Source organism: Buteo buteo, chromosome 23, assembly GCF_964188355.1.
Source record: "Buteo buteo chromosome 23, bButBut1.hap1.1, whole genome shotgun sequence".
NCBI lineage: Eukaryota > Metazoa > Chordata > Aves > Accipitriformes > Accipitridae > Buteo > Buteo buteo.
Window position 1 is genome coordinate 19,485,292 of NC_134193.1, and position 25,112 is coordinate 19,510,403.

General features: G+C 51.6%; 1 protein-coding gene and 1 non-coding gene across 6 annotated transcripts; one reads left to right on the top strand and one right to left on the bottom strand.

Annotated features, from left to right (window-relative positions):
* Positions 1-453: 453 nt before the first annotated feature.
* Positions 454-6,263, top strand: LOC142043578 (ly6/PLAUR domain-containing protein 1-like). Of its 5 annotated transcripts, none has more exons than XM_075054908.1 (4): positions 454-526; positions 4,188-4,373; positions 5,595-5,735; positions 5,924-6,263. In XM_075054908.1, exons 2-4 carry the CDS (start codon positions 4,298-4,300, stop codon positions 6,118-6,120), a joined length of 414 nt encoding a protein of 137 aa, XP_074911009.1. In that variant the 5' UTR covers positions 454-526; positions 4,188-4,297; the 3' UTR covers positions 6,121-6,263. The 5 variants fall into 5 exon arrangements, with proteins under 5 accessions (XP_074911009.1, XP_074911006.1, XP_074911005.1 ...); XM_075054905.1 differs by lacking the exon at positions 454-526 and adding an exon at positions 1,920-2,010 and having other exon boundaries at positions 3,752-4,373; XM_075054904.1 differs by lacking the exon at positions 454-526 and adding an exon at positions 1,941-2,010 and having other exon boundaries at positions 3,630-4,373.
* LOC142044104 (U6atac minor spliceosomal RNA) lies at positions 1,439-1,566 on the bottom strand. Its single transcript, XR_012654206.1, has one exon. It is a non-coding gene; the product is annotated as a U6atac minor spliceosomal RNA (small nuclear RNA).
* Positions 6,264-25,112: the final 18,849 nt, after the last annotated feature.

Consider the following 25,112-nt stretch of genomic DNA (forward strand, 5'->3'; position numbering starts at 1 on the left):
AGAAGCCTCCCTTAAAAACACCTTTGGAAGGAAGTATTTCTGTAGCTGCTTCATTGAGTGAGGAGGGGAGGAGGAGGAGCGGTGTGGTACTTTACATCTGTTGTGGAGAGAGAAAAGAAGAGCATAACTCAAGTCAAAATTTGTTTAAAGAAACTCAGAGGATTGAACTGAAGGTGTCCTCAGCAGAGGTAACATTAGTACAAACCCTCACAGAGACCTTTAGCTAAGGGGAAAGGAATCCCGCTGCCCTCTCCTCGCAGAATGGGCAGGGCAGGCTGAGTGATGATCCAGGAGTAAGCTTGTGCTGGTTAAGAATTGCGTTGAGGCACAAGTTTTATTGCACCCAAAGGGTTCTGCTGTAAGGGGATGTTTTGTTCCCGGTGAAGCAAAAATCCATTTTTTTGGTATCAACCTCATGTGCTTGATAATAACTGAAAATCAATTCTAGTACAAACCTCTTCTCTAGTGGCTGCTCAGAGACTGCCTTGCTTTACCCTTAGTGAAGAAGACAGCTGCAAGACATGAGGTATAGCTTTTCTTTTTAAAATATAAAAATAGATTTCATGTTGAGCTTGTGCTAAAATGGCTATTAATAATATCACTGTCTTTTGAGTTTTTTCATTACGCCCAGGAAAGGACACTGTCTCTAGACTTAGTGAGTGTTACTGCTGAAATAATCAATTTCTTCATGAGGTTTTTTTTCAGTGTTTTTCTCACAGGCCGATGAAACTTTTCAAGTGCAAGATGTGGCTGTGCTGCTTTACCAGTGTGGAGAAGCTGCTATATTACTCCAGCAAAGCATTTTTACATAGATTCAAAAATGTTTTGTAGCATAGTACTTCCCGGTAACTGTATGTGAGTGGCTTTGCTTGCCCGGCTGGGCTGTGACTTTCCCTGCCCTCTGAGCCAAAGAGCTATGGAGAAGGGAGATGGTTTTCCTGCTATTGGGAGGAAATCTCTTGATCAGGGATATTCTTTTCCCCCAGGCTGAAGAGCCCTGGCCTAAAGGATCTACTAGAAAGCTGTCCATTGTAAAGGTTGTGTTTAAGTCCCTGGTATCCCACCTGGGAATAATGCTGGGGCCTATCTCCATGAGCTCTATTTAGCTATAATTATATCCAGCCTGGCATGTCAGTGGTGGTTTGACGGCCGGGATTAGCTAATCTTGTAAAGCGCAGTACTGAAAACAAGGTTTGTGCGAAGGCTGGGCTGGCTCGCCCTTGTGTGGTAGGAGAGACGTAGCTTTGCTTACATTAGGTGCAGGCTTATAGGAGCACGTTTGCAACCTGCTGAGGGGAAATGAGCTATCACCCTGGGGCTCTGCTGGGTGCTTTTAGGGTGAGGGAAAAGGAGAATCTGGGAGAAGAAAGAAACCGGAGGGAGATGGTGTGTTTAGGGAATCCCACCTAAAATAAACCCACAAACCTAAACAAAAAAAAAAAAAACATGGTTAGATGCCACGAAGTAGGTGGCAGTGCCTTAACCGTATGCGTGTTGTATAGGCCACTGGGGCCTCTTCCATCCTTATCAAGGGGAGTGCTAACCTTCTCTCCTTTCATACAACACGCCGTACTCTTTCCCCCCTCTGCTATTTAAACCTCCATCAATCCAGTTCTATTACAGATCGAGTGAGAAAAAGTTCTCGTTTCCTTCTTTCTCAGTTTGACATCGCCTTCCGATTCTCATAGGAGACTTTTACTCCAAGTCCCTTGTGAGTAGAAACCCCCGTGAAAATAGCACCGACACGCGTTTTTTTGCCCCTTCTTAATGTATTCATCACTCTCAACCAATCAGAGCGCAGCAGCCGCATTCTCTTGGACTGCCCCCTGCCGCTGAGGCCCCGCCCTGACGAACGGGCTCGCTCCCAATCAGCGGGCGCGTTTCCCGGGGGAGGGCGCTTCTCCTTCCGCCTCGCTAATGGCGGCAGGAGGGCCTGAGGGCCCGAGTTCGAGTCCCGCCTCGGGCTGAGGCGCGGAGCGGAGCCCGGGGCTGCGGACGCCGCCGCTGCCGGTGGGTGGTGGGGCGGGGGCGGGGGTGGGTGCCGCCCGCTGAGCTCTGCCTCTCGTAGGGATGAGCTCTAAAGCAGGATTTGCAGGCGAGCCCGTCTAATCTGCGCAGGGTTTAGCCGTCTTTCTGGGTATCCCGAAGGTTTAAGTGGGAACACGAGTGTATCGCGGGATTTGCTAATCAAATTTTTCTCAGTCAGGGGAGGAAGGCCTTTTCCTAACGTGTTCCCGGTGCCCCTGAGCTGATAAATCTCTCAGAATTGCCTCAAAGCTAATGACAAGTTAAAAGAAACCTATACTGGTTCCGGATGTGGAAGCGGTCAAAGAGGTTGGGTTTGGTTTTTATTGTTTTTTTCCTCCTTTTCTAAAGGTCTTTTTGCCTCCTGCATCCCAAGGGAATAAAACCAAAACAAATGTCTAGCTAAATCAGCACCGGCAGCACCTCAAACCGGCCAGGGGAACTGGTTCGGGGCGACGTTCCCGCTGGGGTGACCCACCCCAGCATCTGGTCCCACCGACGGCGGGTTTAGTGCCCCGTGCCGTCCCCTTGGCATTCCTGCGGCTTCCCGCTCGGATCCCTGCGGGAAGGGCCAGCCGGTGCCACGTGCCGCTCACGGTGGAGCTGGATGAGGCCGCGGAGCCAGATGCTGCGCCCAGAGGTGTTGCATGGCCCCGGACCCGCCAGCTGTGCAGCGCTGCTGCAGCGCTGCAGCAGAGCCCAGGCTGCTCCCGCCTGCCCCTTCCAGATACCGAGGAGTTTATTAAGGGATTAAAAGTTAGTTTCCCCTCCTTATTGAATGCTCTGATTTATGCATGCGTTTAAATCAATCCCATTTCCTGCGTTTTATCCCTTCTCCCCAAGGCTTTCAGGCTTTGCTGCGTTAGACGTTTGTTATAATCACATTGTTTTGAGGCAAGCGAGGCTCCGTGGGTGGTTTAAGTGATTTGAATAAATGAGCTGCATTACTTAGGCACTCCTCCCAGGTGCTAATTGCCCCTCCTGAGCTGTAGATGCCCGTACTTGGACAAGATTGTGCTGCCTCCCAGTGAAATATTAATGGGCATACTTGCTAATGAAGATGCTCCGCGGAGATGAGGTCCAAGCCCCTGTCTGGCAGAGCAGGTGCCTGCGGTCTGCCCGGTGGGCCGGGGTGCCCAGGGTGGGGGATTTCAGGTGCTGCTGGATGGGCTACATAAGCAGATTATTTTGTCATTTTAATTTTTTAATCCCATGCATTCGGTCGTGTTCTCTTATTAGTAAGCATTAGCTCTCTAAGTCCCATTAGCTCCACTGAGACCTGGGGCTTTGCTTGTGGGGACAGCGATGGAGGAGCCAACAAAGGTCTGGGGGCCTGATCCTGCAGCCAGTGATGTCCGTGATGCCCCATGTGGCTGTGGGTCTGATCCTGGCCCCGCAGGATCGGAGCTGTCACAGCTCAGTGCTTTCCACCGCTGCACTCCCGGCCCCCTTCCCAAGCCCCGAGCAGCTCCGAGTGGGCTCCCTCCAGAGCAGATGCAAACTTGGGGCTGGCCCCATTTGGCCTCTTGCTGCTTTATTAAGGCAACTGTTTTCTTGTGCATAAATGCATATGTTACATTTAAACCCACCTCTCCCTCCACCAGGTTTTGCCTGTAACCCTGTGGCCATCCCCAGGGTGGTACTTTGCTAGAGCATCTCAAGCCTTGGATTTACAGTTAATTGACTGCTTCTCTTTAATAAAATTATTCCTGCCCTCTTTAAATAGCACAATATGTCACAGAAAGCCGGTGGGTCCATTCGTGAAGATGAGGCAGCTCAGAGAGGAAAAAGAGGAGGAAAAAAAAAAAAAGTAAAACCACACATCTCCCCAAACCCCTTCTGCGTAATCCAACTGAATTAGAGGATTTCGAAGTGGATTTAAAACTAAATCTTGATTAGGGAGAATTTCTCTCCAAGAGCTGCTGCACGGTAGTATTAATGGGAAGTGATCGTGGACAGAGGAAATAGGACAGAAATAACTGAGGGTAGCACATACGCACTCACGTCTGTGCATGAACTGAAAGAATCAGAGAATTTCTCAAGAGGCAAAGGGAGAAATTAAGCATCGGCATAACAAGACTGGGCTCCACGGGGCTGGCCAGACGAAGCGGGGAGCGGCCAGATCCCTGCTGCACCCTTGATTCTGGTGGAGGGTTTTGCAGGTGAAACGCGAGCGGGGAAAAGAGCCGGGAGGAGAGACGGTCTCTGCCCGCTCCCCCAGACACCGGTGTTCGTCCTCCGAGCCCCGGGTGGGCAGTGGGAGCTGACCCCCATGCTCTCAGGACACATGCCTGGAGGTGCCCATGGGATCCTCTCTCTGATAACCGTGGTGTTCGTCCTCCCAGAGGGTAAGTGCCACCGTCCTCGGGCTGCGGAGGGTGCCCGTGCTTTGGAGTTACGGTCGTTCGCATCTTCCCCAAACCCTGCTTGTTAAGGTGTGATTTAGTGTCGGGATGAATTCGGGGGCATTTCTGCCCCAAGCGACGTAGCTGCGTGTTGCCGTGTGTCGGTGGTTTTTGGAAGGAGCTAATGTCGTCGCGTTTTGTGCAAAACGAGGGCATGTGGGCCAGGAGCCGGGTTCCCCTGGGCTCCCCTTCCCCGGTGCCAGGGCTCCCCTTGCCGTGCCGGGCTGTGCCAAGGGTGATCCCCCACCTCCCAAAAACCCCGTGGGAGCAGACAAGGCCAGACTCGGGAATGGCTCCGGGTCGGCATTCAGAGGCAGGGAAAGGTGATGGCAACAGTTAAGTGCAACCTGATTTTTGTTGGATTAATCAACGCAGAGCTCAGGTACTGTGTTTGCCTTAACTCTGTGGATGATGTACATGAATATTCTTTGAAGGCTTTTTTTTTTTCTTTTTTTTAAAGAAACCTGAGAAATGGCTTAATTCCCATTCTGGTTGAGAGCAAGCCATTCTCAGACACAGTTGCTGACCCTGCAGGGAAGGACTGAGCTGCCGCCAGTACAAGCGTGCAAAGCTCTGGCCTCACACACCAATGCCACTGTCCCAGGGTCACGGGCACGTTGGCTTGCAGTTGCTCCGAATGAGGATTTCCCTTCTGCTTCTGAGTTGTTTTGCCTCCCTGACAGACCCTGCGATAAAAGCAGGACCGCGTTCAGGGAGAAAACCAAACCACGCCGATGAAGCCGTCTCTCCGGTGTGAATGCCTCCAACGCAGGCGCCGCTGAAACTGGAGGAATTTGGTGAAACAGGCAAAAGCTGTTTGCGAGAGCAGCTGAGCTCTGGCTCGGTGATGTCTGTGGTTGGGAGGTTTCACCTAGTCTTTACAAGCCCTGTTTCAAAGCTCCCTTGTTCCCACTATTTGATCCCAGTGCAAATCTCCGGCTAATCTCTGATTTCGCACTGACCTCTAGCGGGAGATGCTTTTATATTTTTTGGGCCCACTGGGTAAACAAGTGGCAGACAGCTTCGGGCTCTGACTCAGTGCTTAATGCAACTTGGCAAGGCAGAGAGCGCTGCAAAGCCGTCGTTAGAGAGCAGCTAGGAAGGAGTTGAAGTATTTTCCCCCCCTGGAAAAATCCAATTTTGTTTCATATGGTTCTTGTTTAGTGTCCGGACTCCAGTGTTATGGCTGCAACATCATCGTTGGCACCAAAAACGTGGACATGGGGTGCTCTAACCCAGAAGTGATCACCTGCTCCCACTCCCACCAGGGCTTCAAACACCGATTCTGCATTAAGACAGAGAGCGGTGAGTCTGCCCGGGGGGGGGCCCGGGGTCGCAGTGGCTGCCTGATCGAGCCAGTGATGCTCGTACCCCCCCCCAAAGCAAACCTTGCAGCCTTCGAACGGGACTTGGCCCTGGTGTAAAGGCTGGCAGAGCATCACCCTCCGCCCCAGCCATCCCCCCTGACGTCCCGCGCTGTTCTTGCTTTGCAGTGGTCCTGGGCATCCTGCTGACCAGCGGCTGTGCCACCTCCCGTCACTGCCAGCAGCAGGAGCTGCCGGGGGTCCGCATCCACTGCTGCGACACGGACCTCTGCAACGGTTCCCCCAGAGCCCCCCGGCCGCCCCTCGGCCTCGCTGGCGCCTGCATCCTCCTGCCCTCCATCCTTGCTGCCCTGCTCCTCTCCTGAACCCCCCCAAGGGTTGGGGGGGGAGGTGTGGGACCCTCGGGGAGGGGGGGCTGGAAGCAGGGATACCCCTATACCTGCTCTTAAAGATGGAGCAGGACACCCTTCTCTCCCCTCTCCTCAATAAAAGGTGCCGAATGCTTTGCCCTGGACAACTTTCCGTGATTCTCCTGCATCCCAGGGAAGGATGGGGGGGGGGACATTTCTCCAGACTTGGGGGGGGGATGCTGGGGATACCCGCACCAACCTAGAGCAAGGGGAGCGCAGGGTCAGGGGTACCCACGCATCCCCCATCCCACCCGTGGGACCGGGAGGGTGGCTGAGCCCGGCTCTTCCCACGAGAGGGCATCGTCGGCCCTTGCTCCGCCACCCGGGAACCCCGGCCAACCCCGGGTGGGCGTTGGGGTGCAGGGATAGGAGCACCCCACGCAGGGCAGAACCTCCAGTGGGGGTACTGTAGGATGGGTGGGAGATGGGGTGGGAAACAGGGTACCTGCGTGAAATGAAGGGGTTTTGGGGCTTGGTGTGGTTTTGTTGTTTTTTTTTTTTTCCCAAATGTTATTCCCAACCCAAGAGGCCAAACAGGAGCTTGAATAGAAAAATTTCATCCCATACGGATCGGAGCCGAAGTGGCTCGTTCAAGGTCATCGCGAGGGTGTGTGGTGGAGCTGGGAATTAAATGCATATGTCTCAAGAGCCAGCCTTGTGCTTTTATCACCGGGGAAACAGCATAAACCTCACTGGTGAGAAATGAATGAAATATCTTTATTCTATTTTTTTTTCTTTAGATAAAAAAGTATAACGCAAAAGACCTTTTCCATGCAAAACATCAGCTTTTGATGACATTTATCAGATGTGTGTCAGGAAACAAGTCAAAACTCTACTAAAAATATTATCTGAGGCACCTTCCTAGCAGAAGCACTTAGGGACTGACACAAAACGTGTTCAGGTTCCGAAGATTCAAAATAAAAGGAAATCAGAAAACAAACCCTGTAAAAATGACAAGAACAGCAACACTAACCAATTGCCCCTCTTTCCCCTTAAAATGTTCCTTACAATTTTCAGGGGAGCGAGAAACATTTCCTTGGCAGCTGGGGTTTTTTTTCCCGCTATCGGGTATTTCTCTGCCTGGATGAGTGCTGCACTGAGCTCTTGCAACAAAACCTTCACGGCATCAGCCCGCTCCGATATAAATTCCCATTTATCGGCCGAGGCTGGGGATGGGCTCCCAGCAGAGGGGACAGAGCTAGTAGCCGGGCGTCCCGGTGTGGCACAGGCCACCTTGGCACGCAGCAGCATCTTGGGGAGAAGTGAGGGTTGAGGAGGTTGTCCCCTCCATCCCAGTCTCCTTCATCCCGGTCCCCTCCATCCCGGTCCCCCAGCCGCCTGCGTGCCTCCAGCTGGTGATGCTGCTGGCCCCGCTCTGCCCCCCTTGCCCGGCTTAAGCCATCCATCTTGTGCTGTGTAAGAGGCCTGTTGCAATTAAGTAGGCTGAAGTGCTCCTGAACTCTTTAACCTTTGCCCTGGGATTGCTCCTTTTGCCCCGGGGCTGTGGATCAGCTCCATTGCACTCTCCAAACAGCGCCTGCTACTTAGCTGACATTTCTTTCTCCTGCTGGATCCTATTAGCACCCTGAGGTTGAAAATGCTACTTTGGAGTGTTGTAAGGAATGTGATTTATACTGGAAAGTAGCGGCAATCTATCTTTCCCTATACACACACTACACGTGAGGCTGGAGAGCTAAATCCACATCGCCTGAACAAACAGCAACTGGGATAATTGTTGAGGAGGCTTCAGGCACCTAGCAGGGAGAGAGGACTCGGTGGGACGGCACAAGCGGGGCAGGCTCTGGGGCCAGGGGATGCCGGGCTCGGGGCAGGCAGCCGACACTGGGGCCGAGCAGGAAACCTGCTCCCCACTGGGATCCCATCCCCACACCAGTGCAAACTGGTGTTGGACGCTGGCGGACATCTCCAGGCAACGCCGAAGACCTGGTTGGGAGATGCCTGGGCTGTTCGCAAGGGTTCTGGTGATGGGGTCCGTCGTGTGCTGCTTCACACTTTTCATTGCCTGTTGGTCTTGTGTCAAGGGAAGACCAGAGCTAAGCAGAATTTGCGCTGGTTTGCCTGCATGTGAGTACATATCATAGATAACGCAATATGCATGGGAGGCAGATGAAAATAAGAATTGAATGGTGCCTGAAGGAGGGCTGATTAGCCTTTATCAGATATGACACACTAACCACCGAGGCTCCTTGCTGGAATACCGGGTTAAAATCTCCGCAGTGTCAAATTTCATCCTCCTAAGCAAAGAGACACTTTCCATAGTGTTTGTGTGAATCTTCTGGATAAGCCCTGGAGACTGAAACCATCTCAGCTTCATGTGGGCATTAAAAGTCCCACCCACATGTTTAAAAAAAGCCCCAAACCCAGAAACGCAAAAGCTGACATTTACTCTAAAATGTCTTCTTCCTGCATTGCTGCATGGCATCCCGTGTGAGCGGCGCTGCCTCCCTCCTCGCCAGAGCTGGCTGCATTTTAGCAGGGCTGCGGGCATCCTCGTGGGCATTCACGCAAATGGCCCAGCTGAAAGCCAAGAGGATATTTTGCACAAGCGAAAGTGTGCGCACAAACATATGCACGGACACTAGCACAGTGTTTTCTGGAGAAAAAACAGCTACAGAAAAAAACCCCAACCCTAAGCAGCCTCTGTGTCAAAAGCCCTTTTATAAAAGCCTCAGTAGCTGAAGAATTGCCATTGTTTCAGTCTCCAGTGAGTGCTAGTCTTAAAATATTTCCAGCTCAGAGCAGGCTTTGACATTCTGCCCAGACCCAGGAGAGGGAACAAACATGAGTTCAGAAGTGTTTCTACAAGGCACAGATCCTTCTTCTTTTTGGAGAACCATGTTCAGCATCTTGCGTCCTATGCCTAACGTCCCCCCCCAAAGTGGGGGAAACACCCCAAAGCACCCCAAAAAAGCAGGGAAGCGGGGACTTCTCGCGGGCTCCTGGTAACGCAGGGAGAGCTGGCCCGGCTTTCATGCCGAGGTGCCAGGGTTTACTTTTCATGCTTTTACTCAGCCTTTCCCTTGCGAGCAGCAAACCCATTTTTTTCCCCCAGAAATACAGCACTCCAGGCTGCTCTTCTTGCTTGAATGCCGACGGCTGTGCAGACCTAACTCCCCACCCCGCTCGATGCCAGCAGATGGTCCAAAAGTGCAGGCTGCTCAGACCCTGGAAATCAAAGAAAACAGAAAGTATGCAGTGGTATTAACCCCCCTTTTAGCCTTTTTTGTGCATTCACCAGCGATCCTGGGTGCGACAGAATGCAAATTCGGGAGGGGGAAGCTCTCAAAGCTTCACTCTCCATCGCTGCCTGCAAGAAGGGCATGCGAGGGATGGACCATGGCACGTGCACCCACGGCAGCGCTTGCTCCGTGTGGTGGTGGGAGCCGGGGTGGGACCCTGGGACAAGGCTGTCCCTGGGACTTGCCTCGCTGCGAAGTTGCAGCAACAGCTCTTTGGCCAGCCTGCATGTTTTCTCACGCTTTCCCTTTCCGTAATGTAAAATAAAGAGGACAGGAGCCGAGACATATGTTACTGGCTCAGCTACACTTCTGCAGGCCAAGGTCATCCCCACCTTCTCGCAAACAACTTTTTGGCAGAAAGGTGCAGAAAACTGTCCGAGGTCTGCAGGCAATCGGGAACTATCTGGCTGCCCTGGGGTCTGCAGGGTCTGCGTGCCGTGCCGGTGCCCAGGGCTGCCTCGGGAGCACTGCCGAGAAGCTGCCTGCTCCGGAGAGCACGAGCTAACGTGGGCTTATCTCGGCTGCGAGCACTCATCACGTTGGATAAAGGGCAGTGTTTACCCAAGAACAATGTGGGGTTAAAATTTAGTAAGTCCTTGTGCAACTCTTTATAGAGAGGCAGTGAGGACAAATAAACATCTCTTAAAATACAGTCAGTACTCAGGCTCGCTGTTTAATTCATTCTCCGGAAATGCATGTTGTTTATAGCCATTCATTGCAGGAGCTCAGAACAGCAGGGGTTTGATCCACTCCAAATTTCAGGCAAAATAATATGATCCTCGTTCTTCGCTTGTTTGTTCTTAGGAGAGAACACAAGGTCAAATCTTCAGCTAGTGCAAAGTTTGCTCTAAACTACTGAATTTTTTATTTGAGAAAGTTTCTTCTGTGCTTGCTCTCTCTCTCTTTTACCATGCTTTCCCCTCCCTCCCTCTGGCGAGCCCAGGAGGAGCCCAAGTTCCCAGAGGATTTGCGTTTCCTCCTGGAGTGATAAAGGCTTCTGGGGGGAAATCAGAGCTGGGTGGCCAAAACCAGGGGCTTCCAAGGTTGAAGGTTAGGATGTCTCTTATCTGGTCCCCTCCCATGGAGAGACAAGCAGGGAAGCAACCACGCGTGGAACATCCAGCTCTCTCTTCCCTGGGGCTGCCCAGCCTGCAGTGGGCTCTGGCAGAGAAATCCCCTTTCTCTGGGAGCTGGTTCAGCCCCATCCATTTCACAAAGCTGAGAGGGAGCAGTGCCAGCTTTATTGACAGAAAACCATGAATTGGGTCATGTTGCCCGTTCCCCTCCCAGCGCAGAGCTCTCCTTATGCACAGACAAACAGGGAGCTCATTGCTCAGGGGGATGTACAGGGCACAGCGTCTGTACTGGTCCAGGAGCTGCACACATGCTGGCTTTGCTCAAATGAGCCCAAAGCCTCAAAGAAATGCTCTTTTTCTCTAGGACCAGAGCCAAGGCTGCCCTCTGCCAAGGGCTGGGCATCGGGCGAGTTGAATGGAGGGAGAAGGGGGGATCCTTGTTCATTTTAATAACCTCATGGCAGTGCCGGAGCCAGCGATGTGCCTGACCTACATACAGCCCAGAGCTCTCTGACCACAATCGATCCATTGGCAAGAGAGCAAAAGCAGTGTGAGGGGGGAGGACCTGCCTCGCTGTACCCTAACCGGCATCGCTCCCTGGTCAGCCGGGAGCCGGCGGCACCGTGGCCGTGTCGCGGTGTCTAACCGCCGGGATGAAGCCACATGGCAGCAGCTTGTCCTTCATCCTGGGCACCACGTGCATCCCGCAGCTCCAGCATCCCTGCCCTGTACCCTCCACGCTTGACAGCCCCAGCACAGAGCGACCTGGACCCGTGGACTTGTATTTTGAGATGTTCTCCTGCGGCGGACTTTTCCTTTTGCGTAATTGGCTTCTGGTAGGGAAAGGCGTTGGCTTGTGTGTGCCCCTGGGCCACCTCTAAGTAATGCACGCAAGGTTTTGGCTGCTCTTAAGTCAAAAGGTGTGCTCTTTGGCTCAGAAGCTAGATTCACATCTCCTTACAGAGCCTGCTAATGGATCATCAGTGGATTCAAGTGTCCTTCCTTCCCAGTTGTCTGGTTTATCCAGCCTGGCAACACACCCTTAAGCCTTTTCCTTTGACTTTGTTGTTTTAGCATCTTACACCCTTGGGCCACTCTTGCTGACCTCACAGGTTCTGCTGTGAAGGATGGATGGCTATTTCTGTCACTGTTTGCTCTTTTCTGTCCTTCAGCAGAGGTGGTTGGTAGCAAACCCAATGGCAGGAATATAATGGCAAACAAGGGAAGGAAAGGGAAGACACTATGGCACCAGGTTTCCCCCCCCCCCCCCAAGTCCCCAAATTCTCACTGGTTAAGAGCTAAGGGGAATAAAAATACCATCTGGTGACACAGTGGGCCTAATCCTGTAGTCTGCCTCTCCCCAGGCACGTGGACCCAAATTCACTTGCCTGACTGCTGGTGGCATTAGCCCGTGAGTGTTGATCCAGGGGAGGATGGATGAACACCCAGAGCGAGAGCCCGCGGCGTGGGCAGCAGCGGGGAGGAGGATGGAGAGAGGTGGGTGATGGACAAGAGGATGTGCCCTTGCAGCAGGTAACTCTTCTGGGACAAAAGCCAGGTCTTCTGGGTGTCGGCGTCATGTCCTTCCCCTTGGGTTATATCTTCTCTATTAGTGCTACCTACATGGAGCAGCAGACTTTATCTCTGACAGTAATTACAGAGCTCGTTCAACACAGAAAACCAAACCCTGGTGCAGAATAAGGAAAAATAAGGCAAGTTAAAAGGTGGGCAGAGTCTGGCATTGCCTCTTGCCGGCGGCGTCGCTTTGCTCCCGGGAAAGCGCCGTGCCAAGTTTCAGTTTTACACGGCAGAAATGAATCACAGCAAATTGCTGACGGAGACTCTGCCGCCGTCAAACACCAACTGCTTGGGTATAAAGGGAAAACGCTGCTGGCCCCTGCTCCTGCAGTCTGAGCACAAGGCTGCTAATTAGTAAATAAGGGATAATCCGATCAATTAAATACTCAGCCTGGAGGCTGGAGAGGAGGGCACACCTCTGCCGACCCGGGAAGGGATGGCTGTGCGGGGTTGGTGTGGGGCTCAGGGCAGCCCTGGGTGCACAGGGGGCTGGCGGGGGTCTCTGCCACAGGATCCTCGTCAAAACCCAAGCAAGCGATGCCTCTCTCACTGAACAGTTCTCCCTCTCCGGTGAATGCGTAGTTAATCGGGATGCAGAGAATTTGGCCGGTGGGATGGATGCTCAGTGTGTTCTCTGTCCCCCGAGGTGTGCTGGGCTCTTCTCCGGTGGGCAGGCGTGATGCTGGGGGTGGTTATCGCAAGGCAGAGAGGGTTTTTATGCCCTGAGTGCATGGGCAGGTTCCATCCCTCCTCAGGCCCTCCCTCCAGGGGTGGAGGGGCTGGAGCCCATCCAGACCGTGCCCTGTCCTCACCCCAGGCCACCCCCCAAGTCATCCCAGTGTCACCACAGTGGGTAAATAGCGGCCAACCACCCCCGTGGGGTCTGGCACCTCGTCGGCGAGCGAGGCAAAGGCAAGCTGCAGGAATCGTTATTTCCAGACTTGCAAATTCAACCTCAGGAGAGCAGCAAAAGGAAATTAAATGCTCACTCGATGATGGCAAGTAGGGCTCTCCTGGGGCTTTGCAGCAACCGGGGGGGCTCACCTGCGAGCCCAGACCGGGGGGAGCCGGCTGGGGGTCCCGATCCTGCTGCCGTCCCCATGCCAGTCCACCCGGCAGCCCTGTGCCCCCACGGCTCAGCCTTGTCCTGGCAGATCCCTCGTACAAGGGTTTTTCTGAGCATCCCTTGCTGCTTCCCCTCAGCTGGCTTCAGCACTGTTCAAGTCTCCTCCACCAGCACTGATTTCAATTACATGTTTTTAAAAAGTCATTAAAGAGAATTCCCCATGAAATTATTTTTATTTCCCGCCTCTCCTCCCTGCCTTCCCACCCATCCGTCTACTTCCAAACTAATGAGATTAATTGAAAACTACAAACATCTTCCAAAGGCCCAAGGCAAACGCAATGTCAAACAAACGTAACTCTTTCCAAGCTGCACAGGATCACATCGACCCTCCCTCCTGCTCGCCTGCTCAGAACATCCCTCCCGACAAGGGGCTGCATTTTTGCAGTCTCAGAAGGTGCTCAGGGTTTGAAACCTTCGATTTATTTTTTTTTCCCCTCCTTTGAGGAAGGAAAAAGAAAGTGCCTGGGGAATGAGACCTGTCAGACACAATAATGTGAAATCTTACTTTTGGCTGGCAGGCAGAGGGGGGGGGTGTCTCTGGCGTGTGGTGTTAACGGGGGAAGTTGAAACAGGGAAGTGGGGAGGAATATTAGAAAAGTTATTCTGCTTTCTCTCAGCCCTGCAGGTAGGAAAAGAAAAATAAAATCCCCCAAACCCAATAACCTGCAAACCAAACCCAACAATAGCCCTATTCACCTCCCAGGCTTTTATTCACTCCCAGTGTTTGATTCCTCCCATCCCGGCGCTGGGTTAATCAATAGAACAAATCTCCAGCGTCGCACCTCTCCCGGCCCCCACGGGCTCCTCCAGGATTGATTAAAGCAAACAGCCATTTGCAGGGCTGCACGCCTCGGAACACAGCACACTTTTTCAGGCTGCCTTGCTGCCGCCCGCTCAGGATAAATTAAGGAGAGGGAACAATATAGGAGATTTGTTACTTGGTGGAGCAACCGCTCAGCGTCACCTTCCCTCCGGTGCTGCTTTAAGCATGGTGAAGGAAAACCTCAAATAAAGCCCCAAGCCCTGCTGAATTACATGGGATCATACATTTATACATATATATACACACAGAGCAGCGAGGAAGGTGGCGACAACAGTTTTGCAATTGGAGAAAACAAATTTATTTGCACGGAACACCCCCCCCCGAAGCCCAGTTTGTGTAAACACACAGGCACTGATGACGGCAGAGATAATTAAAGCTGCAGAAGGGACTCGCTCCTTTGCCGTGATTTAGCCTCACTGACAGCCCCTATGTGCCACCCAGCCCCTCTCCTCGCAGGCACGTGGGTGGATTTCGGGGGGACCGCAGGGAAGATGCTGTGAGATGCCCATGGAGGGTCCGGCGAGTCAGCCCCTTGTAAGAGCGCGGGGTGCCCGGGACCAGAGGGTGCGCGGAGACCGACGAGCATCTCACTGGCCCAGCGCCGGCATGGGCAGGGGACCAGGGCAGCCGGGGGGTGACCTGCCCTGCTGCTGATGCAACAGCCAGGCCAAAAAAAGACCGTGGTAGATCCAGTCCCCGGCACCCTCTGACAAGTTAAAAATCTCCAGTTTATTAAAGATACATTCCTACGCTAATAAAAGACGCGTTGTCTGGTGGCAGAGAGGCTGCAGGATGTTATGGTTGGAATGTTCCTCGGCCCTTGTGTAATTAAAAGCCCCACCAGCTGTGGATCTGCGAGAAGCTATTTTTTCCCCCCCCAGACAGACAGACTTGATGTTTTCTGTGATCTCCATGATGTCATCAGCTCCCCTTTGATGTGTGCAACCGAGGAACCGCCGAGGCTCACGACTCCAGGGGGATATTCGTCTGAGTATTGCTCATTAGATGACCCAGTAGGATGGAGGCAAGATTAATTGCAGAAGGGAAGAGACCGATCCCTGCATCCATATTCATTAGCGCATTAGGGCTTGGTGGCCACTGTGATGAGCCAAATGCAAAAATAGTAATAGGACGAAGTCACTTCCCTGAAGATTTCAATAATGGGACAAAAGGATGGATTGTTTTCCCCATTTCATGTGGGGAGGATGGAGACGCAGAGCAATTAAAGGCTTGCCTTAACATAATAAAGCAGACTATCCCACAAGGGGTGTGCAGCGGAGTCAGACCCAGAGCAGATCCCTCCTGGTTCCCCCTCCGTGCTTTCACATTTGTGTAACATGACGAAACCACAAATTTCGCAGTGGTTTCCTTATGCAAGTCCTCCTCTTGGACCGGCTGGTGGCAAGTAATGTTGCAGGGGTGGCCAGGGGTACTTAGAGCAGCAATGCTGAACGCGGCCGGAGCCGGCGATGATGGAGCAGCCCTTGGGGTTTGTGGGGCATGAACGAGCTGGGGTCTGAGCAAATGGCCTCAGAAACTCAGTCCTCCCTGTGCTGAGTCAGAAGGCTCCACAGCGTACAAACCAACCTCCTAAAACCGCTGGAAAACACTTTGTTCCCATTCTCTTTCCGACACCCTCGCTCCCATCACCATGTTACGTGCTGGAGACAAAAGGTTCTCCCGTGGCACGGCTCAGATGCTCCCCGGGGACTCCCGGCCCCTCTCTAGTGACCAGGATTTTCCAGGGACAGAAAAAGCTGGAGGCAAAATCCTGCCGCCCGTTACAATAACATAAAGGAACATATTTTATGCAAGCCCTCAGATGTGTCATCTTTGGGCTCTGGGGGTCCGTGGAGGACAGCTGGAGCCCATCCTTCTGCCCGGGCTTGGTAGATCATCATGCTGGTGGCTTCTGAGTTGTTATTCTGGGTTGGATGAAAAACAGCCGCATGACAGCAGAGAGGGCACGGCACAGGTTGTAGGAACAGTATGTCCCCTCTGCGCACACCCCGGCCGCTTGCTGGGGTAAATACCGGTCCCGAGCCTCCGAGTGAACATTTCTGCAGGTATTTACCCTGCAAGCAGCCCTGAACTGGATTAAGATAAGGTGAGCGCTGGGACGATGTAGAAATGCCTGTCAGGCCTACAAACCTGCAGGGCAAATTAAGCAATCATGTTCCCAGGACATACATAAAAATAAGTAAAAAACACTATTAATCCATAGCAACAAAAAGAGATAGCATGGCAACAGCAGCAACTGCTGCAAAACAAAACAGTAACAAGAAGAGGGGAGGAGAGAGAGAAAATAAAGCCTTGCTCTGTCCTTCAGGGGTTTTTAAGGTAAAGTGGGCTCGTGCATCCCAGGGCGGTGGGAGTCAGCACCTGGGCTGGGTGCTGACGCGAGGGGCTGGCTGCGTGGTCCTGCATCGACCTGTGCGCGGCTCTGCTCGGCTGCTGGGGTCCTGGAGGGTCCCGGGGTGCCTGGTTTGGCCTCCGGAGCTGGGAAGGGGCTGCAGCAAGGCAGTGGCCGTGGGTCGGGATGGTGGTGACGGCATTTCCCAGGCTTGTCCTTAGGACAGGTCTGGCTGTGGTGGTTCTCTGGGGGTACCTGTGCTCGGGCTGAGAAAGGTCCCAGCTCCTGATGATCGCCCGCAGAGCAGGGCTGGGAGCTGAGGACACCAAACCCGTTGTGTTTTGTTTCTTTTTTCTCATTGCTGTTGAGAAAATTAAAACAAAAAATGGCCAGCATGGGAGGAACAGTCCTCAATAGCAGCTCACAATCACTTCATAAGATGAGCTTCTCATGGCTGTTGGCACTGCAGAGGAAAAAGAGACTTTTATTCCTTAGCACTGATGTGCCGTGGACTTGCTGGATTAAATAACTGAGCCCAGGAGCGGAGCTGCTCCTCAGAGGCAGCCCTGCTGTGCTCCCACCCTCCAGAACGATGCTTTCACCTCCAATGAGGGCAACCCCCCCACCCCAAGAAACAAAAAAGGGATAAACTCAGCATCAAAACAAGGCTTAAACCCTGTTTTGAACCCAGGTAATGCTCTGCTGTGGGTGCGTAGGAAGAGCACGATTGGAAATAAGCCCTAATGGGTGTTAATTTGAAGTGGCAAGTTTGTGAGTCAGGCGGTGGGGTGCGGGGGGAGGAGTGGGCAGGCGGCAAGATGCAGGGATGGGAAGTGTTGCTGCTTCTGCTGTGTGCTGAAAGGGGTTACGTACGCTTCTGGCATGGCGAGCCAGGCCGAGAGCACCGCAGCGGTGTTAGGTGGGCTTGGGATTTGGAAGGAGAAGGGGAGCGGCAAGGAGAGTGGAGAGGGGATTGCATAAAGCTGAGTTACAGGCAATTTGGCTTTATCAGAACCCACGTTCAATGGATCGTTGTTAAAAGGAGGAGATTTTCCATGCTGTGAGAGCCAAAGCAAATACAGTAAAACTTAATTAAATGCTTGCCTGCTAAAAAAATAATTTTCTTACCAATTGAGGAAGGTAAAGTACAATGAGAGATGGACCTGATAAAGGAACAATGATTCTCCAGTGTGCCTGGCAGGAGTGCAGAGGTAAAGAACACAATAAAGCAGTTTTTTTGGTGGGGAAGGTTCTCCACTTTTTCCCTCATACAGATCTGTGTGTAGGATGCCAAAGCCCTCATGTACTGCCTATCTCCATCACAAAACATGAACATACAACCCGTGCTGCTCTACACAGTCAGCTCAAGGAATGGTGCTGTCTGAATTACCAGCCGCGAGTGGAAATACCAATGCTTGTCTAGAGGAAAGAGAAGGAAGGGGGGGAAAAATATCTGTGAATAACTGCAATTTTAATTCTGCTCTTGCTTGCCGGTGAGGGGAGATGGGAAGCACCTCATCTGGTGGGCCTGGGGCCACTTCTGCGCTCCGAGAACTTGTTCAGTGGGGCTCTGGAGAGAAAAAAATGTCAGCTGGAAGAAAGCCCTTCCAAATAAGAAGTGAATGGTAATATCATCATCATACAAAGAACCCGGGAGAATCGTTTCAAGAGGCAAAGCTGGAAAAAAAAAGAAAAAAGAGGTCTTGAACCGTGCACCTGCAGGACCGGCTGCCCGTGAGCGTGCAGAGCACGCCTTGCACGCGCGTGTGCACTCCGGCGGCAGAGCCAGAGCGCTCGCTTCCAGGTCTGCAAAAACTGCAGACTTAGAGGCCAGGCAGAGATTTCTTTTGCAAGCTTCTCTCTTAATGTTATTTCCATTTAGAAAGAAAAAAATTAGGATGGCTAGATGGCTTTCACCTTTAAAGGGCTCCTCCCCGGCTCACCCTGCTCTTCCTCTGCTCCTCCGAGACCTGCGGCTTCAGCATCTTTTAGCACCCCAAAAAGAGATGCTTTCTAGCTCTCCCTGGGCTGCAATAAGTGTCAGGGCACCAATGTAACCTAGCAAAATGGGGAGAATATGAAGCAGTTTGGAGTTTTTCTCTTTCTTCAGCGATTGGCTTCATCTCAGCACCACCGGGTCCAGCCAGTGCATTTGACTTCTTGGGTTTGATTCGGGGTTCGTGGGTTCAATACTTTTATACTGAGGTCTCAAACCATAGGGGAAGGGTTAGGCCGACCCCCTGTTTTTCCATTATTTTAATAAATGTGATCATTTTTAAAAAGTTTAATTTTCTAGCCTCTTCTTTCTCTCTCTCACCACCCCCTCCAGAAACCAAAAGACTGAATTTGGACCCTATGTTATTTGGCATTGGCTCTTTTAGATATGTTGAACATTACTTCATGGCTGAAATTACAGAAATAAACCCGCTAATAAAATACAAACTAATAACTTTTACCCTCTTTGTCTTTCTTTGGGAGTCAGGAATGGCTTAGTCTGTACAATAATTATACTGTATGCATGGCAAAAAAAGTTCTTGACTCCTGCCATTCCCAGCCCTTCCCCACCAAAGGGAAAAAAAAAAAAAGTTGGCAATAAATTTAAACCAGTTTTATTTACCTTGAACTACTCAGCCAAGAATGCACATTATTTAGGGACTGGAATAAAAAGCCATTCACTCTAGTTCAATTGGCCATTTAGTTCAATTTGTGTGTGTTACTGCAGGTAATTACTATGGTAATAATGTACTGTAATCTGCGCTGATTTGGAACTTGTCCTGTTTCTGTATTAATAATAAGTGCCGTATATGTACTAATTACCAGTTTGTTACCATGGTTATTTGCGTAGATGCCATGTTAATGATACCCTGGAAACATAAAGCAATCACATTTTTGAATTAAATCTTTGTGGTCTCTTTAGTGCTAAAAGCCCAATTCACATAAAATAATGATGAAGAAAATGAGATCATCGTCGCTGACTTGCCAGCAAGCTGATTAGCTGCACTGCATAAATATACGATTTTACCATACTGAAAAATTAGAGCCTCCAAAACATTTTCCATGGTTGCTAAGTAACTTCTCAAAGATTACATCACTTACAGGAATACGCGGTGCCAAATCTGTCATGCACACGTATTTATAGAGCACACAGTGCAGGGAATATATGCTCGGCAGAGAGGGCTCCGATGCTGCCATAGGTGTAAGCCGCTGGCTCCCGGCCAAAGGAGAGGGGTACATAAACAGGCACCCTTCCCTTTTCCCGACAAACTCACACACGCACCCCTCATTCCTTGGAAAAAGCCAGGAAGCGATCCAGAGACATCTATTTTTTAGGATTATTTAAAGCCAGAAGGGACCTCTGCTATCCCTCCTCTACAATAATTTCACGCTGCAAGTCCTGCGCTGGCTTGTATCTCTTCTCCCCTTTAAACTGAACTGGGATTTGTTGGAAACGTGTACTGGAAGGGACAGGGCTGGCTACCGCTGCCTCCCGGTCCGAGCGAGCGCTGCTGGGTATCACCGCGCGCTGGGTACGCGCTCGCCCGGGCCAGACGTCTCGAGGTTTTGCTGTGGGACGATGAACGGCGTTTGTCCCTGCAACGCTTCTCCCTGCGGTTTGCCATCCGACTTTTTTCTTGCTAACAACCTGCTATTCCCACGCAGCGGCTACCTTGCCAGCCATGCTGGATCTACATTACAATTAAAAATAGTTTATTGGCAACAAAAACATTCCCTTTTCCCTGATCGCGCAGTAAACAATGGGTCCTTCCTACCCTAAAATTAATGGCAATTCCTTAACCAGATGACACTGGTGCAGGGGCTGGGGAAAGCTGGACCAGTGAAGCTGTGTGTCCCTGCAGACAGCAAGGAATAAAGCAGGGAAGCCTATAGGTCCCAACCCTATAGGAAAGTCTGATCCCTACCGCTGTGGGTGAAGCCCCATGGATCTGGAGCCCTTGCAGGTCCTTTGGGAGCAGCAAAACCCAGAGGCTGCAGGAGGCAGCGGGGTTTGGGCAGCACGGCTCAGCCCGAGGATGGAGCTGGGGGTCTCCTCTCTCGCTGGCAAGGTTTCTCCAGGAGATGAGTAAGGAGGTGGGAAAGAGCAACCTGGTGAGTCTGCTCGAGAGAAACCGCTGTCCTGGACCACGTGTACCTGAGAGGACCAAAAGCCACTGCAATACCAGCCAAAAGCCCTGGGAAAAATCGATCACAACATCAATTTGCTAAGCGAAATTGCCTGGCCCTCGGCATGTCATGGGGGGTCTGGCTGAGGCACCCGCTGGAAGGTGCCCCTGGCTTTCACCCGACGCGGAGCTGCTGGACCACGGCCACAGTGGGAGAGGAGTTTCTCTCCATGATCCTCCCTCCGCTTCGGCCCAAGGCCATCGCAGCGTTTCCCTCCCCGCTCCTGAAAAACCCGTGCAGTGGATGCCATGTCACTTGAAAAGCTACTTAGTGCTCTTTATTATCTGGTCATTATTTTTCCACTGAAGTCTGAGATAAGCAAAGCATAAATCAAACCAGAACAGGAGCCACTTGGAGCAGGTAAAGGATGGAAAAGATTTTAATCAGTGAATCTGGGCAAGAAAAGCTAAAAGAGGGAGAGGGAGGGAGGAAAGGAGGGTGAGAAACAAAGAAAGGGAGAGAAACACCACTTGTTGTTTGTGGGATGAAGACAAATGTTTCCAAAGCCACATTTTCCACATGACTCCCAGTAAAAGCTCTTGGTTTGATTATTAATCACAGGGCAGCCTCCATCCATCACTCCATCCCTCCGTGCCTCCTAAGCTGTTTGATGTGCTACTCTCTGCTCTCCCGTCCCGCATCCCCCGCATCGGGCGGCTCTGACAGGGGAAAGCCCAGGAAGTTATTCCAATAAAGAAAATGCAATCAAATAAATGGAGGAGGAAATAAATAAGACTATCAGGAAAGCTTCTGCTGTGCTGCTTGGATCCCTGCCTCTCGAGGCTTCTGGAGAGCTGCTGACACTGGGAGCATCTTCTGAAATGGATGGACTTTGCCTCTTGCCTCATACATCTGTTTAATGACCTCTCCTTGCAGGCACTTGACATGTGATTTATGGGATATAAATTTTACCTCTTCGCTTCGGTGTTGCAATCACTACATTCTGCAAGGTGAGAGCACCTCACCCGGCCAGGATGCCGTGCTGGCTCCCTCGCCCTCCTGCTCACCGAACTTTCTTCCTCTGGCCCTTCCTTTAAAAAAACAAAAAAACCCCCAACAACAAAAAAAACCAACAGACCTTTAAAAATGTGTTTTTTCCTCTTTAAAAGAAAACTGCTGCTGACACAGCCTTTGCAGCATTCAAGGCTGATGGTGCTTTTCAGAAAAAGAAAACAGCAGCATCCCAGCTGACTTCCTGCAAATAATAAAAAAACCCCCCAACATATATATATATAAATAAATAAGTCCTTAATTCTTTTACTGGCATCTGTAGCCTCTAATTCATAAATTCATCAGGACTTTCCCAGGATGTCAGTTTTGGCAAATGAGCCCTGAGTTGCTTCATGCTAATGGAGCGGTGGGCTGCCTGACCTCAGGAAATAGAGAGGCCAAACATGAAAAAACAGAGCCGGGTTCAAGGCTGGGGCTGTGAACCCCAGATTTGAGGGTGAGGTCGGGAAAGGGTCAGGGAAGCATTGTGTGCGCGCGAGGGAGAAACGCTGGTTTCTATTTAAAACCTTTCATGCCGCTGCCAGAGACCTCTCGCCATTGTGTGCGGGAGCAGCCCGGCTATTGAGAAATGCGCCTTGAAGATCCTGACTGCAGGAATGGGAAAAGATTGGAAACAGTCACACTTACGTGTTACAAGCCAAACCCTCCCCTACCTTGGGAAGAAAGGGAGGGCGAGATCTGCCTGGCTCTTTTCAGTGGCTAACGCAGATGGATTTGCTTTGGCATTTAAGGGTGATGGATGTGCCAGGTGCTATTCATTAGAAATGATTTGTTGGGGCCAGCGTAGCTCGCCTGCCCATTAGGACGCATTTACTTCGCAGGTTAGTAATGATGGGTGCGCTTAATAGTTTCTAAGTATCAGAGGGCATTAAAAAGCCCTGGAAGAGAAGGCTATCAATATTTACAGCTTCAATTTGTTGGGGGAGGAAACCAGTGCGTGTGCCTGGAAGGGGTGTCCGCCCCGAGTCCCCGCTCGCCGGCGGTGGGTATTGCTACGGGGGAGGCTGGAGCGAAGGGGAACGCCTGGGAATCCGCTTGTGTTTTGTCCTTAACGCATCCAAGCGATGTGACGGCAGCAGCTCGGGGTGGGAAACCGAGACCCATCACCAAATTCGAGCGCACGTCGAAGGCAGAGCCAGCGGCAGAGCCCAACAGCCCCAGGTCCAGCCCGGCGGGGTGGTGGTCCTGTTGGGGTTGCCTCTCCGTGAGCATCATGCACCATGATCAGAGGAGGCGGAAGGTCATTCAGTGAGGGATGATTATGGCTATTACATCCCAATTCCCTTCCCCTGCCCTCCCCCCGGCCCGGGCTTCGCTCAGAGCGAGATCCCGTTAACAGCCCTCTGCCGATGGGCGGCCATTTACTTAAGTCCCAATTTTTCATTAAAATAGCACATATGGCTATCAAGCATCGCAAGGTCACAGGGCTGCATTGTCTCAGCTTAATATGATGCTATTAAGGCTGGACTATAATGTCCCAGATACAGCAAGTTCAGCAGCATAAGATCAAGCATTGGGCAAGACTGCAATTTCCTCCTGTCCTCCTGCTATGATCTTATCAAAGCCTGACTGATCTCTATATACGGAATCACACCGGAGAACATTAAATATCGTGAAAGGCTCTGCTTCTACCAGCCAACGGGGAGGTTGGGTTCACAGCCTGTGTCCCTTTGTGTCGCCGCGTCCCCTCTCCGGCAGGGACCGAGGCAGCATCCGCTGGGGTAGTTTGAGCATCCAGGTTGAGAAATGGGTGTGGGTTCACATTTTATCTTTCCCATTGGTTTTTTGTTTGGGTTTTTTTTTTTTTTGAAGACTGACCTCCATTCAAGCCCACATGGTTTTGAGCCTAATTTTTTGCACGGCTCGTCATCGTGCTGCCGGCTCTCGGCTGCCCTTGTGGCCACTGCGTTGGCCTGGGACCCTCAGAGTGGTGGCCATCGCTGCTCTCTGCAACCCTCAGCAACCCTTTTATTTCTCCCTCAACTAAATTAGACAAGAATAACTCTTTTCTTCCAGCCTTTATCTTCCTATCTGAGCTACAAGTGCCTGCATGCAGTCCTTTTATCTTACCACGTACTTGTACTGTTCCTCGCACAGCAGGGCCCTGCTCTCGGTACTTGATGAAGTGCAGGAAGGCTAGCTAACAATTACGGAACAGAGGCAGAGGTTGGAAAAGGTAGACTGGAAACTGTCTGGTGGCTTTATTAAGTCATGCAAAGATATGGCACTTATTGACTCGCTGGCACTGATATAACATGATGTAGGTGTGCCCAGATGGGAGGTTTTCATAGTAAGAAGAAAGCACGTAAATAAAGACAAGTTTGCGTGCACACCAGCCCTGCCGAGGAGGAAACGCGTCTCTCAATATCTCTGTGAGAAGGGTTTGCAGAGCAAACAAACCTGTTATTTCGTCTCGGTAGCATGGAGGCATGCCAAGCACCCCACCGAGGTGTGCGGCGAGCCTCTGCGGAGGGGAGGACCGGGATGGAAGGAACACGGTGGCTGCTCCCGGCAGACGTGCCGCCGTGCCGGGTCGGTGCCGGGGGATGAGAGGGCAGCAGTGGGAAGGGGCTTGCTTACAAAACAGAGCAACCGACTCGCCAAAAAGGAAAACAGATGGAAAAGCCAAGCTCCTCTGCCATTATTTCCCATTTGAGTCAGAATAGCTTAAAAGATAATTAGTTAATTGAGCAATGGAAGCCATCTCCCTATAGCTATGTGTCAGCTCCTATTAGCTGCTCTGTAACATTAACTGAGAATACACAGATACTCTCTGGAGATATCAATCATTTATTTACCAGGCCCTGTGCTTCCCCTTCCCCTTTGGTGGGCAGGGATCGCTGCGGTGGGCAGCCGCTCCATCACGCCACGCCGGGCTCCGCAGACAGCCGTCAGCTGCGATTGTTTTCTAGTGAAAATAGATGTTCGGTATTGATCTCTTTCCTCCAGTGGAGTCCGGGGGCCTTCTCCTTAGTTACTCTAATAAAACACAACTAATTAAATTTGTGCCTTGCTTTTTCAATATTGCATTATCCTAATTACTAATTAAGGGGACCACATGTAAGGGGTAGGCATTATTCCCTGCAAAAGATCCCCTAATGGCCTAAATGGCATCTCATGGAAGAAGGAAATCTTTCAGCAAAGGCCAAGACTGAAGCTTGGGAAGGGATCCCTGGGGGCAACTTAACAAGAGGCTCTTTAACTCTTCACCCGCTGCCCTGGTATTTGCTGAATCATGGACTCTCTGGGAAAGCGCCCGTGCAAAGCTGCCCTGCTCGCAGCCAGCAGCCGACAGGCAGGGAAGCGGCGCGCTTCTGTGCGAGGAGAAATTGGGGAGGAATTAAAAGGAATGGGGACATCTGTGCGTGCCACCATCTGCCTGGGAAAGCACGTCAGGGGAAAGTGGAGGAACCGACTCTTCAAGACGAGTGGCTCGCCCACTCGTGTCCTCCCACGCCGAGCCCGGCCGTGCAGCCCGACGTGGACATACCGTCCAGCCCGTACGGGGACATACCAGAGCTGCGGCTTGTCAGGGAGG